The sequence below is a fragment of the Fundulus heteroclitus genome, chromosome 15 (assembly GCF_011125445.2).
Source record: "Fundulus heteroclitus isolate FHET01 chromosome 15, MU-UCD_Fhet_4.1, whole genome shotgun sequence".
Taxonomy (NCBI): Eukaryota; Metazoa; Chordata; class Actinopteri; order Cyprinodontiformes; family Fundulidae; genus Fundulus; species Fundulus heteroclitus.
In genome coordinates, this window is record NC_046375.1 from 1576032 (window position 1) to 1594477 (window position 18446).

An 18446-nucleotide genomic window follows, 5' to 3' on the forward strand; every position below is an offset into this window, starting at 1 on the left:
TAAAATCTGAACTATTGCTGTATTCCTTTCTTGTTTTACCGCTAATTAAACCGAAAAAAGAAAAAAATAACATCCTACAGGCTGTTGAAGGGGTTTATTGTTATTTCCATCCTCTGTTGAAGAGATTCTGACTAGAAACATTTCAGCCAAATCTTTTCAGCTTCTACCTTTTTGTTGTAATCTGCAGATGGAAACCTATTTCAGGTGAATATTTTGTCATATATTGTTGGCAAACCTAGAAAAAGCTTTCGTTAGAGTGTGGTTAAGATATCGTAGGGTCCAGTTGTGGCTGCTCACCCTCATGCAGCAGCTTCTTGGCATGGGAGGGCTCTTTGCCCTGCGGCTGAAAAAACGCGTAAATGCACTTCCTGACCAGGTCCTCCCAGCCAGGCCGGCCAGTCGCCCGCAAAGCGCTCGTTTCTATTGAGATGATCTTCCCTGGATCAGAGTGTCACACAGAGAAACACAGTAAAGATCAGTTTGAGCCTCCACAGACGCTGGCTTCACACTGACAACCTCATGAAAAATTCAAGGAAAAGTCTGTCACTCTCGCTTTGTTTGTTTGTTTTTTTTTTTTTTTTTTTTGCAGCAGCTTTAGACTTAGACAACTTTATTTGTCATTTTGTATGCACACGAAATTTCGTTGCATTCAGGTTGTAAATTACAGTAAATTACAGTATATTTCAGTATAAGATGCAGCAGTGACTTAAAAGTAAACAATTGAAATGTAAACAATGCAGGAGAAAGAGTATTTTTAAAACCATTTGTATGTGCAGAACTGAACTGAACTGATAATGAGTAGATGGATCTAAATATATTAATTTAATGAAATGTGATGACATTTTTTGGTCCGTTTGGCTACTTTGCACGTGCATGTAAAGTTTTTTAATGGTCATCACAACCTTTTAAAAAAGATGTTACTAAAAACATGGCATATTAAACTGTGTGCAACGCCTGTTATACTCGCTTCTCTGTATACAGCCAAAATAAAATGTTGGCAGATTTGATTAGAAATACAGGAACTGACCTGCAACCAATCAGAAACCAATTGCTTTTATAATTTAATGGTAAAAATGGGTTTAATTCGATATTTTCTGTCCCAGTGCTGGGCGGTAAGAGTGCTTTTGTGTAGAGACTACAACAAATATCAATTTGTGGCCAATTTTTGCGCTCAGGTTTTGGCTGATTCTTATTTCTCTTGAAAAAGAACAAAAGAAAACTTAAAAATTGCGTTTCACAGATCAAGTTCTCTTCACTGTTGGGGGCGAGGCTTTCCTCTCGAGTGAGGAGAAAATAATTTCTATTGGTCTGTGGGGACGTTAGCGACAAAATTTTATTGGTCAATGTTTGCGTCGATATTAAGCACAATTTAAAGTTTTTTTTATTATTATTGTAGTCTTGTTGTTTATTGGAGGAAGGACCTAAAACCATGATCGCATGAGGAAAACCCCCAGTTACTGCAAATTAAAATATGATTTGATATTTAAATTGTCTGATCTGTAAAACACAATTTAAAAAGAATGCAATTCGTATCTGGAATATAAAATAAAAAAAATGAAAATATAAAATCTGTAAAAACAATTTTTTATTTGAAAAAATTCCATGTGAAAATGTCTTGTTTTTAAAAACAATATAAGAAAACACCTGTAAAACGCAATTTAAAAAGAATGCAATTCGTATCTGGAATATAAAATAAAAAAAAAAAAATGAAAATATAAAATCTGTAAAAACAATTTTTTATTTGAAAAAATTCCATGTGAAAATGTCTTGTTTTTAAATACAATATAAGAAAACACCAAACTTACTCTCAAAAAAGTTTTTTGATTAAGAAGTTTTTCAAAGTTAAATTTTTTGATTGCATTTTTTCCAAATTTCCATTTATAAAATGTATATATTTTTTTTTTTACAAAACTTGTAAACAATGGCACAAACTTCACTCCGTAGATACGAGCTGTCAGAGCTTTACCTGTCGGGTCCTGCTTCGTGATGAAAGACTCTGTGCGCGGTATCCGACAGGCAATGCAGATCAGGCAGCTTTGCAGGTCTGAACAAACAGAGAGCATAATTGACTGTTTGGTGTGTTTAGTGCTGCGGACTAAAAACACACTCTAAGAGATTAATTACGTTTAAAAACAATTTTTTTCCCCCACATACGCAGAAACCAAGTGAGGGGTTATAATCCTGGAGATGTAGACAGGAAGAGTTAGACAACCTCCAAGGCCAGTTCTTATCAAAATGAGTAAAGACCCACAGCTGAAACCGCATAACACTATTTATCAAGGCCGCTGCACCAGTGGAGGGTAAAATATTCGACAATCTATTGATATCCCAATCCGTCAGGACAATAAAAAGCTTTGATAAAAATTTCAAACTATCATCCAAGAGAAAAATAAACTACGGGACAAGTATTTATCCATCAACAATTTATCCATTTTTGTTCCAAACCAATTATTTTCTTAAATTGGATTCATTCCTGAGATAGCCAACATTATCAGTACACAGAAAAAAAAAAAAAATACATAAGAGTTATATAATGTGCGTCCTGAATGTTCCTGGAAATTCAGTGTTCAAATTCTTACTGTTCCAGCATACGGCAGATTTAAAACTACAAATGTTTGGCATTACAGGAACTACAAAACAGTTTGACAGCAGGAAATAAAAAGATGCCATAGCTGAGCTGAGGGACGTACCTTCTCCTTCCTCCTGCACGGGCCGCGGCTGTGAGATGGTGAAACACTGCATGATCTCGTACTGCTGCCGCGCCTCCTGGTTCTCGGAGTCCGCCTCGTCCGGCGGCCTCTTCAGCATGCGGCAGCTGAAGGTGTGGCTGCTCCTGCGACCGGCTTCCTGCGGCCACGGCACGCCGTTCACTGAGCACACAGCGAGCCCAGGGGTGAAGACAGACGACAGAAAATACATCACTCCATCACTCCATCCATCCATCCATCCATCCATGGTCATGATTCATTCATCCATTATCATTGGTCATCCATCTATCCATCCATCCATCCATCCATCCATTATCATTGGTCATCCATCTATCCATCCATCCATCCATTATCATTGGTCATCCATCTATCCATCCAACCATCCATCATCATTGGTTCATCCATCCATCCATCATCATTGGTCATCCATCCATCCATCCATCCATCATCATTGGTTCATCCATCCATCGTCATTATTGTTCCATCTATCCATCCATCCATCCATCGTCATTGGTTCATCCATCCATCCATCATCATTGTTCCATCTATCCATCCATCCATCCATCCATCCATCCATCCATCGTCATTGGTTCATCCATCCATCCATCCATCATCATTGGTTCATCCATCCATCCATCAATCATCATTGGTTCATCCATCCATCCATCCATCATTATTGGCTCATCTATCCATCCATCATCATTGGTTCATCCATCCATCCATCCATCCATCCATCCATCCATCGTCATTGGTTCATCCATGCATCATCATTGGTTCATCCATCCATCCATGCATCATCATTGGTTCATCCATCCATCCATGCATCATCATTGGTTCATCCATCCATCCATCCATCATCATTGGTTCATCCATCCATGCATCATCATTGGTTCATCCATCCATCCATTATCATTGGTCATCCATCCATCCATCCATCCATCCATCTATCCATCCATTGTCATTGGTTCATCCATGCATCGTCATTGGTTCATCCATCCATCCATCCATCATCATTGGTTCATCCATCCATCCATCATTATTGGCTCATCTATCCATCCATCATCATTGGTTCATCCATCCATCCATCCATCCATCCATCCATCCATCCATCCATCGTCATTGGTTCATCCATGCATCATCATTGGTTCATCCATCCATCCATCCATCGTCATTGGTTCATCCATCCATCCATCCATCATCATTGGTTCATCCATCCATCCATCCATCCATCATCATTGGTCCATCCATCCATCCATCGTCATTGGTTTATCCATCCATCCATTATCATTGGTTCATCCATCCATCCATCCATCGTCATTGGTTCATCCATCCATCCATCCATCATCATTGGTTCATCCATCCATCCATCCATCAATCGTCATTGGTTCATCCATCCATCCATCCATCATCATTGGTTCATCCATCCATCATTATTGGCTCATCTATCCATCCATCATCATTGGTTCATCCATCCATCCATCCATCCATCCATCCATCCATCCATCGTCATTGGTTCATCCATGCATCATCATTGGTTCATCCATCCATCCATCCATCGTCATTGGTTCATCCATCCATCCATCCATCATCATTGGTTCATCCATCCATCCATCCATCCATCATCATTGGTCCATCCATCTATCCATCGTCATTGGTTTATCCATCCATCCATTATCATTGGTTCATCCATCCATCCATCCATCGTCATTGGTTCATCCATCCATCCATCCATCATCATTGGTTCATCCATCCATCCATCCATCCATCATCATTGGTCCATCCATCCATCCATCGTCATTTGTTCATCCATCCATCCATCCATCATCATTGGTTCATCCATCCATCCATCATCATTGGTTTATCCATCCATCCATTATCATTGGTTCATCCATCCATCCATCCATCGTCATTGGTTCATCCATCCATCCATCCATCATCATTGGTCCATCCATCCATCCATCCATCGTCATTGGTTCATCCATCCATCCATCCATCATCATTGGTCCATCCATCCATCCATCATCATTGGTCATCCATCCATCCATCCTTTTCTGCTTTGTATCTCAGCAGAAATAAACATTTACAGGTAAATCTACAAAGACAAACTGGTATAACCAGTAGAAGGATAAGCTCTAACAATTCTTAAGGCTGTCAAAACCCTGGGCCAAACTTAAAGACCTAAAAAACAGTTTATCATCTCGGGTTTTTGAGAGGAAATAAGTAAAAGAAGAAGTGCTTTAATGGCTGCAGCTGTATTTGAATAATAACAAAGCTGTGAGACCTTGCCGTGCGCTGCACCCAGCTATCTCCATTTTCATTATAATCTCTTCTCAAGGTTGCTCCGCAGAACTAAACATTGAAATAACTTTAGTGCACTGAATGAAGGTATTGTTTCTCATCACGCCCGCCCTTGCATGCTCTTCCTCTGCAACAGTTTACTCCCAAAATTTAATTGGCAGCTCTGAGCGGAGCACAAAACGAATTGCTGGTGAATTTTTGCCACAAAAAAACGAACTTTATTTAATTTTTGCTCAGCTTTTCTGCCTTCAGAGCTCCACAGAGCTTCATGATTTTTTGTTACTAAAGCAGACTAATTATCCCTATCCAGGAAACCAAAAAGCTGCAGTCAAAACATTCATTGCTGCCTCAACGTTTCAAAGATCACAACCTCCAAACCTTCTGCGGAGATCACTCACCGAGGCTTTTAGGCAGCAGATTGCGGACAAATTCATTGTGGTCTCCCACATGGAGGATGGTGTAGACACTTGAGTTTATCAGCTCTTCCTGGGTGTATCCAAGGTAACCCATCACGTTCTCAGAGACGAAGACGATGCGCCCCTCGCGGTTGACCACAAAGAAGAATCCATCCAGGGCCTTGGCGAGCAGGAGCGATGGAAGAAGGATGAGAAAACTGGGAACGTCCACACAGCTGAGGGAAGTGTGCGTTTGTGAATTACCTCGAGCAGCATGGGTCCCAGCGCCTCTTTCTCCACCAGCCCCTGACTGCTGGAGGAGACGTCGCTCTTCTGCACGTCGTCATCAGGAGACAGAAGAGCCGCTTTCTCTGACGGGTGGAAAAAATATACATTTTATCCTCAAAAAGATGAAGAAAAAAAAAAACACAACCTCTTCAGCTGGTTGTGTGTGGTACACTGCAAAAACAGATCTAAAAATAAGTAAAATGTTCTTAAAGTTAGTGTATTTGTACTTGATTTGAGCAGGTAAATAAGATTATTTGCCAATGGAATGAGCATTTTGACCCCTAATATAAGATAATTAGACATCCTGCACTTGAAATAAGATGATGGGGATGAGTTGTTCCTATTTTAAGTGCAAAAATCTTATTCCATTGGCAAATTACCTTATTTACCTGCTCAAATCAAGGACAAATGCATTAATTTTAAGAACATTTTACTTATTTTAAGTTCTGTTTTTGCAGTGTATGGGTGTAGGCGTCCCCTCACCCTGCTCACGCCGTCTGATCTGCTGGATTTGGTCCACGGTGCTCTTGAGGATGTGGCACTTGTCAGGTTTGGAGCTCAGACTGGCGATGTCGCCTATGTTGGATGACACCAGCTCAGCCAGCTCCTCGATGTAGCGACACTCCAGCTCCCGCCTCCGCTTCTCCACACTGTGGCAAAAAAAAAAAAATATATACAAAAAGTAATTTGCATTCTTCAGAAAGGTGCGGTGATCCAAACAATGCGCTAGTGGGACTTTTCCATTGCCGGCTGCTGACTTGATCAGGGATAAGCTGCAATTACTTACATAAATATCCATTAGATAGTTTCCTGTGACCTAATAATTAACTAAAAGACTAAAACTCCATTAGAGCTATGCAGATATTAAATTTTGCACAGCTTTCACCAATCAGGCAGAGGTCCAAACTTTGAGAAGGCCACTGAAAGGTCTGGATCCATTTTTTGTTAATTAATTTGCTACTACGCGTAAGTGTCCTATTAATTTATTTATTTTATTTAAATAGATTATATTTGTTTTATTTTTTGTTATGTACAGCACATTGGAAACTTTTTCTGTTGTTAAAATATGCTATATAAATAAAGTGGATTGGATTGATTGGATTGAAGATCATTGTCCTGTCGGTGAACCTGTCTGGGCATAGATTTAGCTTTCAAAACAGACAACCTCACATTTCAGTGCACAGAAGAGTTCATGGTCAACTCCATAACTGCAAGATGTGCAGAAACTGAAGCAGGAAAACCAGCCCAACTCATCCGTGATTCACCGCCACAATGCCTGACAGCTGTCATGAAGTTCAAGCCATACCCGCTGAGCCCGTTCTCTAATAGACCCCTTGCATCTGACGTCACGGTCACGTGATCGGGGGTGCGCGCCTCCATCTTGGTGGGCAGGCTAGCCTGACAGCCCGTCTACTACATGACAAAACGGGTGATTTAGAGCGTACTTTTAGTTAGTTTATTTTTGGAATCTAAACAGTGCCTACGACTTGTTGTGCTCCCGGTTGCACACAGAGGCATTCCAATTCGTTGGATGTACGTTTCTGTCGTTTACCGAAGGATGAGGAAAGAAGAAAGAATTGGATATTTTCAATGAAAAGAGCGCAGGCAGACCCTCACAATGGACTGGGGGAGCCAACATACTACGAGAGAATTTGCAGTCTACACTTCATCTCCGGTAAATACAACTTAATTCGGCTCTAGTCATTGTTCTACTTAAATAGCGGCGGATGGGAGGTAGCGATCGCTACACAGGCCGGAGAAGCGGCCCGTGTAGCGATAGCTACCTCCCCTCCGCCGCTGTCTGAAGCAGCAACAGCGGCTTCTCCGGCCCGTGTAGCTGTTGCTGCTTCAGACAGCGGCGGCTCTCCGGCCCGTGTAGCGATCTCCGCCCGTGTAGCTTCAGACAGCTCTCCGGCGGCGGAGACAGCGGCGGCGGAGGCAGCAGCCGCTGTTGCTGCTTCAGACAGCGGCGGCTCTCCGGCCCGTGTAGCGATCGTTACACGGGCCGGAGAGCCGCCGCTGTCTGTAGCAGCAGGAAGCGGGTGCAGCTCCAGACAGCGGCGGCTCTCCGGCCCGTGTAACGATCGCTACACGGGCCGGAGAGCCGCCCGTGTAGCTTCAGACAGCCGCCGCTGTCTGAAGCTACACAGGCGGCTCTCCGGCGGCGGAGACAGCAGCCGCGGCGGCGGAGGCGGCTCTCCGGCCCGTGTAGCGATCGTTACACGGGCCGGAGAGCCGCCGCTGTCTGCTGTCTCCGCCGCTGTCTGGAGCAGCACCCGCTTCCTGCTGCTCCAGACAGCGGCGGCTCTCCGGCCCGTGTAACGATCGCCACCTCCCCTCCGCCCGTTCACAGGCGCTAGTACTTCTGTGTTTACGCTGCAATGTCGCCGACACCCCCACCCATTTTAACAAGACAAAAACACCTAAATAATCCGTAGTGAGTGATGTTTTTTTAACCTACCGGGCGGGTCTTCCTCTCTGCTTTGTGCTGTTGCACAAACATGTCTGAACATCCATCCATCCATTTTCTGACCGCTTAATCCCTCATGGCGTTGCGGGCGTTGCTGGAGCCTTTTTCCTGATATAAAATAATTGCAGCCGTCCAGTGGTTTCAGGGGCTTTCGTGCTCTCTTGTCCGTACTGGCCTGCGTGTTTATAAAGCAGCTTTGTCGCGGTACGAAACCCTTGGCCAGCATTTCACAGACTCGCTCCGTCCCTTCAGGCTTTTGCTGTGTGGATCTGGCAATCTGATACCATCAACCATCAACTTACTCTTAAAACGATCTTGTGATACGTTATCTAAAGAAGAAAAATACCTGGAGAACTCGTCATTTCGTCAAATGGCGTGCCAACCAATATGGCCGCCACGCAAGGGGTTCTGGGTAACGGAGTCACGTGGTTGCAAGGGGTCTATTTCTTGCCGTTAACTTTAACCTGTAGCATGCTAACTAGCGCCCGAGGAGCCTGAGGCAGACGTCTTGGCTCTTTTTTTTTTTTTTAGCAATTTGTTTGAGCATTGCTGGCAACTCTCTTAAATTTTTTCTGTTTATGAATAATATTTCTCATGGGGAAATAATGGAAATAATTCAAACTGATTGCCATAAAATTCCTTCGCATTTTAGGGTAGAGCAACAGTTGCTTCTCTAGGGTCATTGGTGCTACAGATTAGCAAACAGCACAAACTCCTTCCTTTATAGAGGCTGGCACACTGATGATGGTTAATTAATGGAGTGTGATTGATTAGCACTTAAATTCACCTGAGGCAACATGGATGTACCATATTTTTCGGACTATAAGTCGCTCTATTTTTCACAGTTTGGCCGATATTGCGACTTATAGTCAGGTGCGACTAATAAGAACCAAGAACATTAATGTCTATAGCCGCAAGAGGGCGCTCTAGGGTTGTAAAAACTATATGCTGCTCTTGTACCGTTTAAAAATGTATTGAAACATTATTTTTTAGACAACAAAGACTGAACACATGTTTGTATGTTGTTGCTCTGTTTCAGTCTGCATTCACACAGCGGAGCGTTGCGTGATGCAACTCGACGTGCCCAGACCGCGACAGAACCTCGTTATTGGGTTGTCCGTGAAGCTAATACCAGCTAGCGCTAGCTCACAGCTCTGTTGTCGGAGCGTTTTTACAACTTCACTGATGCACGTGAGCTTTATGTTGCTCTCAAACATCCGTGTCGTACTGTTAGCTTAGCATGTAGCACCGTTACTCTCACGGTGTAATTTCAGCGTAATTTTGACAACTTTCAGCGTAACAGGTCGTTAACCTGAAATGCGCTGATGAGAACTTTCAGGTTGGAGTTGGTGGCTTGTTGTGCTAATTTACCCCATTCAACCTCCCAGGTATGTTCCATGTTATTCTGCTAATTATGGATGCTGCTGTGTAAATGAAAGACTTTCCTTACCAGATTAAATGTCAGTTTTTAGCCTTGCATTGCGTTAAATACATTTCTAAATAAATGCCACTTACAGTTTGAAAAATACAGCACTCAGTTTAAAAAAAAAAAAGGAGATTTTCCATTTTGGCTTCATTAAATATTTTAACAACGTAGTAAAAATTAGATCTTTTCTTTCATTAGAGCCCAAAATGTCAGTCGAGAAATGAAAGAAGGTTTTTTTTTTGTTTTTGTTTTTTTGAATACATTCTAGAAAAAGTCAGGAACATTTACTTCAGTCCAGCTAAACAACATTTTTTTAGGGCCACAAAGGTTACAGGACTCATCGAAATAAAATAGCTTGTTTTTATAGTAATTACTCTAGGGCATTTATTTGAGATTTTTGATTGAAAGAGCAGCTCTTTTATTTTCAGGTTAAAAAAACACATTCTTCAAAGGCACATTGGATTTTTATACCAAATAATGTAAAAATGATGAAAGAACAAGTCGTTCGCAACCAGTAGACCAAAGAAATACATTTAAAAAGTACAATCCAATGCTTACACTATTAGTGTCATTCTTTGTGGAAATTTATAATATATATTGCATGACTAAATGCATGCTGTTAATTACTTTTACATTTTAAAACAATCCACTGTTTAGCATTTTTGGCCCAAGTTATTAAAAGCCACAGTGGAGGGTCTACAGCAGGGGTGTACAAACTTTATGTAACGTGGGCGAAAAGTCAAAAGTACTCAGGGGGGTTAAAAAAAAACTTTTCAAAAACTAAAATGACAAAAAAAAAATTATTGTGATTTATTTTCTTTTTACCTTATCAATGATAAACTAAACAAAGAAAAAATATCAGATTTTCTGCAGGAAAGTGATGTATAAATTACTGTATATTCAGAATTTAAAAATTGTTTTACACATTAGACCCTTTGGAAAAATGGCATTTGATAAATTAAATGAATTTAGTCTATTCCAATCAGTAAGAACACAGTTTGGCTCAGTCTTTCTTTGAAAACATTGTTGCTTCATAAACTAATAATCAGAGACGGTTGCAAGTCACCATTACTGGAAAACTGTGATCATATTCTTTATTAAACTGAGGAAAACACATAAAAGTGTGATTTTCTTTTGTAAGGCAATAATGTTTTATTAGTAACAATGTTGCCTAAATGAAAAATAAAAAGACCAAATTTGTGGTATTCTTGAACTCCGGTCGGGGGCCGCACAAAACTAATCCAGTGGCCTCAAATGGCCCCCGGACCGGATATTGGACACCATTATTTTAAAAGAGCCACATGTAGCTCTGGAGACCGCTGGTCTGTTTGTGAATAATATTCCTCATGGTGAAATAATTTAAATAATTCAAAAAGGAAAAGGTTTGGGTTAGGTATGCCAATCTGCAAGCTCGTTAAGCCTGATTTTTTTAATGGCTTCATGAGGAAGAAAAAGGCCAAATCAAATTAAATATCTGGAAAAATCCAAGAACACGACAGCAGAGTAGATTTTAAATAGTTTTAATCTCTTTCTAATGATTTGCTTGGATGTTGGTTCAAACACTAAAAGCGGGGAAAAAGGCGTCAGCTTCGAACATTGACTGTCCCTGCAGGCAAAACACGCCCTAATTACTCAATAATGAAGCTTTCAAAGCGCAGTCTGCGGACGATGGGAACGGGGAGGAAGAAACGCAAAAAAAAAAAAAAATGGGCAGGTGGCGAGAGAGCAGGAGGATGTGCTCAGAGAAGAATATCCTTAATAATTCACCATCCTGCTGAGAGAAACACAGAGAACTGACAGCAAACCGCTGAGGGGGGAAGAAACACTGGACAGAAGAAGATGGATGTTTGCCAGAACCGACACGGCGAGTCAATTAATCAATTAGCAGTCTGAAGAGAAATAATTGAAAGGGAATTTCTAAGCAGAAATTCCAAACATCATTGATTCCACCTATTTGGCAGGATCACTTTTATATATTGTTTTAAGGAGATACAAGGGCACTTTGTTAATATATATTATTTGTCTGTTTAGCTAAAATGTGATAAATGTGACTTTTTTGTTGGGAAATAATCAAATAATTTTTATCCATCTTTAAAAAAAACAGTTTAGCTCTAATGTTTGACTTCAATCTTTTTAAGGTGGAAAAAGCACATTTCTGCGTTGCTAATCAGCAGGCGGTTTGAAGCCCGCGTAATACCCAGCGTTAAAAAACGCTTTTCATCCACATTTCCATAATACGGAAGCTTAAATCCTCCCCGCGCTGATATGTTTAGACTGAAAACTCAACTTTAACCCCTGCAGAAGACTTTCCACATTCTTGGACTTCAGTTCCAACAACATACATTCAGGCTGATGAGTAACAGAGAGGTATGCGGGGAGCATGTCGGCCTACGTGCAAACGACGACAACAACAACAAGAGCGGGTCACTGCAGTGGCCTGCTTGATCACACGGGCGTGGCCACGGCTGGCGGAGGAGGAGGAGGAGGAGGAGGAAGAGGAGGAGGACGCCGCTGAGAGGAAACAGCGGGTCGGTGGCGGGAGAACTGGGCCGCTACGTCAGCGTCTGCCAACTTTTGGCCTTCTCAGACTCACGCTCTGTGCACTACCGATGCTTCTGTGCTCCTACTTGAGCAGATCTCAGCACAGCTGCAGGCGTAGTTTTTACAATTTTCAAAATCAGATCCATTTCTTTAGTTCTGCTGAAACAAAATCATATTAGTAATGCCTTTTTGTGTCAATTAACCGCCGTGAATCACCCTTAAGGCACCTTTACCTACGGAAGAGGATTAGGGCCACTTAAAAAAAAAAAAAAAAAAGTCTACTCAATTCTGACTTTTTTTCTTAGAATTCTGAGAAAAAAGTCAGAATTCTGAGAAAGAAAGTCAGAATTCTGACTTTTTTCTCAGAATTCTGAGAAAGAAAGTCAGAATTCTGACTTTCTCAGAATTCTGAGAAAAAAGTCAGAATTCTGAGAAAGAAAGTCAGAATTCTGAGAAAGAGTCAGAATTCTGAGAAAAAAGTCAGAATTCTGAGAAAGAAAGTCAGAATTCTGAGAAAAGTCAGAATTCTGACTTTTTTCTCAGAATTCTGAGAAAGAAAGTCAGAATTCTGACTTTCTTAGAATTCTGAGAAAGAAAGTCAGAATTCTGACTTTCTTAGAATTCTGAGAAAAAAGTCAGAATTCTGAGAAAGAAAGTCAGAATTCTGACTTTTTTCTCAGAATTCTGAGAAAGAAAGTCAGAATTCTGAGAAAAAAGTCAGAATTCTGACTTTCTTAGAATTCTGAGAAAGAAAGTCAGAATTCTGACTTTCTCAGAATTCTGAGAAAGAAAGTCAGAATTCTGAGAAAAAAGTCAGAATTCTGAGAAAGAAAGTCAGAATTCTGAGAAAAGTCAGAATTCTGAGAAAAGTCAGAATTATGAGAAAGAAATTCAGAATTCTGACTTTCTTAGAATTCTGAGAAAGAAAGTCAGAATTCTGACTTTCTTAGAATTCTGAGAAAAAAAGTCAGAATTCTGAGAAAGAAAGTCAGAATTCTGACTTTTTTCTCAGAATTCTGAGAAAGAAAGTCAGAATTCTGAGAAAAAAGTCAGAATTCTGACTTTCTTAGAATTCTGAGAAAGAAAGTCAGAATTCTGACTTTCTCAGAATTCTGAGAAAGAAAGTCAGAATTCTGAGAAAAAAGTCAGAATTCTGAGAAAGAAAGTCAGAATTCTGAGAAAAGTCAGAATTCTGACTTTTTTCTCAGAATTCTGAGAAAGAAAGTCAGAATTCTGACTTTCTTAGAATTCTGAGAAAGAAAGTCAGAATTCTGACTTTCTTAGAATTCTGAGAAAAAAAGTCAGAATTCTGAGAAAGAAAGTCAGAATTCTGACTTTAATCTCAGAATTTTGAGAAAAAAGTCAGAATTTAGTAGACTTTTTTTTTTTTTTGAGCGGCCCTAATCCTCTTCCGTATTTACCTCATCTGGGGGAGGGAAGAATAAAAAAAAACGTCTCCTCCTGTCTCTTCTACTCTGTTTTCACGTGTAATCATGTAAAATTGATGAACCTCGTTAATAATAATGTGGCGTTTCTACTCCACCAGTATAAACAACCAGGAGCGGCTCAGAGATGATCAGGCTTTCACCCAGACCGCCATGTTTACGCTCCCATCTCAGCGTTTCAGAGGCTTCCTTCAGGAGGACAACATCCTGGAGTAGTTTAGTCTCTTTGCAGGTGTTCTCTGCCTCATAGCAGCTGGTTGTCAAGTTCTGCTATTTTATTGTCTTTATGTTCTCTTTGTCTCTCTTTCTCTGTCCTTGTTATCCCAGCAATAAAATAAATCAACGAGAGCTGGGCGTCAAGGGAGGATTTACAGGTATAGAGCCTTCCTTGGTAAAGTGGAAATGTTTAGCATCACTACAGCAGCCATGAAGCTAGACATGATAAACTAATTACTTCATAATTAGTTTAATTGCAATTTATGTTGAAAGACAACTGCTGCGCTGTGATTTGATCTCACGTTTTGTCCTGACAAGATGTGTATGGCTCACAGCTTTTTCAGTAAAACTCTCACTAAAGTAAACGGATGTAAAGGGAGTCTAAACATGTTTGTATATAAATGTGGATTTCTCCAAATCTGACGAGCGAGGAAGGAGGCAGGCTTTTCTGATCCACCCGTCCCTTTTCTACGCTGCTAAAAGGGAACTAAAAATAAGTAAAATTGTCCTGAAATTAGTGTATTTTTCCTTGATTAGAGCAGGTAGATATAGACTATTTGTCAATAGAATGAGATTTTTGCACCTAAAACAGGAACAATTCATCTCTAAAATAAGATAATTAGACATCCTGCACTTGAAATAAGACGATGGAGATGAATTGTTCCTATTTTAAGTGCAAAAATCTTATTCCATTGGCAAATAGTCTTATTTACCTGCTCTAATCAAGGAAAAATACAATGATTTCAAGAAAATTTCACTTACTTTTAGTTCTGTTTTTGCAGTGTAACCCTAGATTAGTTTAACTTTACATTTAAAAAAGGGGAACGACACGTTTCTATGTCGGAATCTAGGCAGAAACTTAAAGCGTTCTTGTCTTTGAAATAGAAATTCACCATAAAGTTTTGCCAGATATTTCTACTGAGGCCAGGTTTCAAATACGGAAATGAGAAACGGAGCGACAGACAGACTGATGGATGAATGAACGGGTTAAACGACAAATAGATGGAGGAACGGATCCAAGTACATATGGATGTATGAACAACAGGATGTGTTTTTAAATAACTAAACATACGGACGGAGGAATGAGCAACTATATTGTTTATAGCCTCTAAACAACCAGAAAGTGAAACTTTTCAATTAAAGACAAATATGTGTAGACCACCTAAGGAGGTTCACCATCCTTTTTTTTTTTTAGATATTATTGAGCAACAGATGTGCACGTCTGCTTATGACAGTCAATCAAAAGAGCAACCATGATTTCCCAGCAGCCTTCTCCTCAGCATCTCGGCCCGTTTTAAATTTCCTGAAGGCTACGTGGAAACCCACCGAGCAACTTCAGGCTCCTTACATCAGTCGGCAAAGTCAGCTGACTGACTACAGGCTACAGCGTGAAGATCTGTTGTTTTCCTGTGGTGAGGTTCGTGTTTTCGAGCACCGCCGTGAGGTTTGCCGTCTACACCATCTCCAGCTCCACTGACGTAATGTTTGGCAGCGCCGGATGTTTACCTTTGCCCCGATGTGTCGCATGGCGAGCCCTTCCGCTTGCGTGACTCCGGCGTGGTGGCAGGGTCCAGGGGGGCTTCCCCTACGGCGCTCATTTTCAGCTTAGACTGGCCTAAAGGGAGGAGAAATGACAGAGACAGAAGTTAATATTCAAAAAATTATAAGGCTTGAGTAAAAAAAAAAGCCAAATGCTAGAAGGTGTAATGTAAAATACATTTAATCCTATTTCAAACATGCTTTAATTAAGTATGTTTCCAGTACGTATGCACCCACACTCTCCACTAAATCCCCCCTATACATCCAAGAGAAGCAATACTGACTCTCTTAATGACGAGACAAACATGTTCCTCAACAAATACCACCAATAGCTGCAATTAAGCAATAAAGTCGTACAACACAATCTTACATAAAGCCAACCTTCAAAGTTGATCAAATGTGGGTCAAGGAGGTGAGGAAGGTTTACAAGATGGAGCTAATTATACACCATCTAAGATTACAAACGACATAAATCACAATATGGAGTCCATCCATTCGCTCTGCTAACGGCAAGGCAATCCTGATATGAAGCTGATGGCGTGTTCAACCTTATTTATACAGCACAGAACTGCTGTGTTTGACACAACAGGGTAATTATACAACTGGGAAAGATGTAGCAGTGAAATCTGTAATCAACATGTCAAAAAAATAACAAAAATATATGCATGCACTTTAATGAGACAACACACAAAGTAAGCTTCAATGAAATGCAAAAAAAAGTTAACAAGCTGAGGGTTTATCTTTGCAGAATAAAGTTACCGCTCAGGTCAAGAAAAAGTTGTATTAAGGTGTTTTTAATCCACTTTTCCCATAAAAGCTGCGTTAGTGAGTGGGACTGCGTGAAAAAGTCACCATTCAAAAATATTAAAGGATTTTTCTCAATAAAATGACAACCAATGATTCTTCCATGGTGGCTTTCCTTTTTCCCGCCTTTTGCCTGAGCAAAAGGCGGGAAAAAGGGAAGCCACCATGGAAAAGGGAAGCTAAGTCGTCAGCTAAGAGATTCTTTGTTGCTGTCAGCTGCTTTTTCAAATTGTCTTTGAGATTCTCAACCAGCTGTTCTTGAAGATTGTTAGCAATGTCATTGGACAGAGGGAGAGTTTTTATCTTTGGGCCACTGGTATCATCCAGAAATACAGAAACCAAGTTTAACGCTGCAGTCAGTATCAACTCCTCTGCTACTGTGTTTTCTTTTGTTTTTTTTGTTACGCCACCTTATATGATGCCAACACTGCTCGCTGGTTTACTGAAGTACTATTCACAAAGTGGGATGAATGTTGGCTATATTCAGCACATTATCGCTGAAAAACCCAAGCGTCTTATCAGCGTTATTGGGTTGTAATGTCTTTAGGTGACGCCTTAATTTATTTGGCTTCAAGTTCTCCGCTAACAAACATTTTTAGACACAGTACAACTGCTGCAGATCCTCATTGATTAAACAAACACACAAAGAGAAAACAGCAAAAGTTTAGACTCCTTTTATACGGCTTCACGGTGCCATGTTTCACGTTTGCTGAGGCAAAAAGGCGGGAACTCTTCAACCGAGAGATTCCTAAAGTGGAAGCGTGCCTTCTGATTGGCTGGTGGAGGAAAAAGTAAACACGTCCTTATATAACCTGTCACCACAAGTGTCACGCTCGATCTGGGCGCTCACTCAAAGGAAGAGGGAGAAATGATTAATTAAATTTGTTATTCTGCGCGGCCAATTAGTGCGGGGAAGACCGCCAACAGGAATCACACACTAAATGGAGATGTCGCCCAGTTTCTCCTCATTTGTCATCTTCATCTCTGCAGGAGAAGCTACACTTTCACAATATAATGCATTACCAGATTCACAGAGCAAATGTCTTTGGTGTTGTTGTTTTTTTTTAGCCTGTTTTGGTGTTAAAGTGTCCAATGTGTTTCTAATCTAAAGCCTCACTGGGACGAACAAACAGCTGGATTATAATTAAAATGAAGTTTATGTTAGCAGTGTTTCTACACAACCTTCTTATCAAAACCTTTCCTGAGCTCTCAGTCCTCCTTAGCCCATTTTGGAAGCATTAATTCAGAAATAATCTTTGCATTTATGACGGACATCTCCACAGTGATCAGTCTTTAAAGCCACAGGGTTAAACTTACGTAGTAGTTGCATGTTTGTGTTTTATCTGGTTTAATTTGCAAGCTTTTACTTTGAAATGTAAGTATTTCCATTCTTCCATCCCACTGCTGACTCTCCCTGAATGAGGACAACCTGATCACCTGAGTGGTAAAGTCTGGATGCAAATATTTTTCTCTCTTATTCCAAAGTTTTCCAGAAATTCTGCGAAAAGCGTCAAAATCCATAATGTTTCCACGTTTTACAGGTTCAGGGCTACAACATATCCGCAACAGACACAACTGACAAACAAGCCTCCTCGGTACGTTTGTTGTCTTCCTCATCTGAAAAAAAATATCTGAGCAGCAACATTTCCACAGCATATCATCAGACGGTGTTGGCATGGCAATAAAAATTCCAAAATAACAAGTTAACAAGGTTTCTGAAGGATCTATTGAAGCAAAGTTGTTTTAGAAATTAAAAAGCTTTTGCTGCCATCCCAAATTAGCCTTAATATTCGTGCAGAGGTTCTAATAAACATGTAGCTCCATGTTTATCATCAGAACCCATCAGAGTTTAAAAGAAAATACAGCCACAAAAGCTTCAACGCACAGAAAATTAACAAAGGTAGGAATTAGTTTAAATTCAAAACACGATCTTAAGTGTGAATATTTATAAAATCACTTTATATAAATCTAAAACATTTGATCAGCTCTCTAAATCCATGGGGAGAGAATAAGACACCATCACTGTTACACAGGAATTAAGCATGACAGGAGACCAAGCCGCCTATAGGAAAATAACTCTTCCTGACGTGACGTTAATTAATTTATTTTTACCTCAAATTATCACATTTCCTCCTCAGTTCAGAGCTTAAAACGATCCGTCCACAAAAGTGGGAACATTAGAAGCCTCAGCGCATGACACGGATATTAGCTTTGTGTGTGGGAGGCTTTATACTGGACCAAACTTGTGTTGACTTTAGAAATGTTTCAGGCGTTAGAGGAGATTTCTCCAAAATCAATGTAATAATGTAATCTGCT

At 40.4% G+C, this 18446-nt stretch overlaps 1 protein-coding gene across 4 annotated transcripts in view; it reads right to left on the reverse strand.

Annotated features, from left to right (window-relative positions):
• The window catches only part of ncoa1 (nuclear receptor coactivator 1), a 70364-nt gene that overhangs the window by 23130 nt on the left and 28788 nt on the right, over nucleotides 1-18446 (reverse strand). For all 4 annotated transcript variants that reach the window (XM_036147194.1, XM_036147193.1, XM_036147192.1 and 1 more), the window contains exons 3-9: nucleotides 15294-15402; nucleotides 6173-6339; nucleotides 5666-5772; nucleotides 5405-5582; nucleotides 2691-2870; nucleotides 1967-2044; nucleotides 298-438 (exon numbers count right to left, since the gene is read on the reverse strand). In XM_036147194.1, the coding sequence (XP_036003087.1) occupies nucleotides 298-438; nucleotides 1967-2044; nucleotides 2691-2870; nucleotides 5405-5582; nucleotides 5666-5772; nucleotides 6173-6339; nucleotides 15294-15385 (943 nt within the window). In that variant the 5' untranslated portion in view covers nucleotides 15386-15402. The remainder of the gene's footprint in view (nucleotides 1-297; nucleotides 439-1966; nucleotides 2045-2690; nucleotides 2871-5404; nucleotides 5583-5665; nucleotides 5773-6172; nucleotides 6340-15293; nucleotides 15403-18446) is intronic.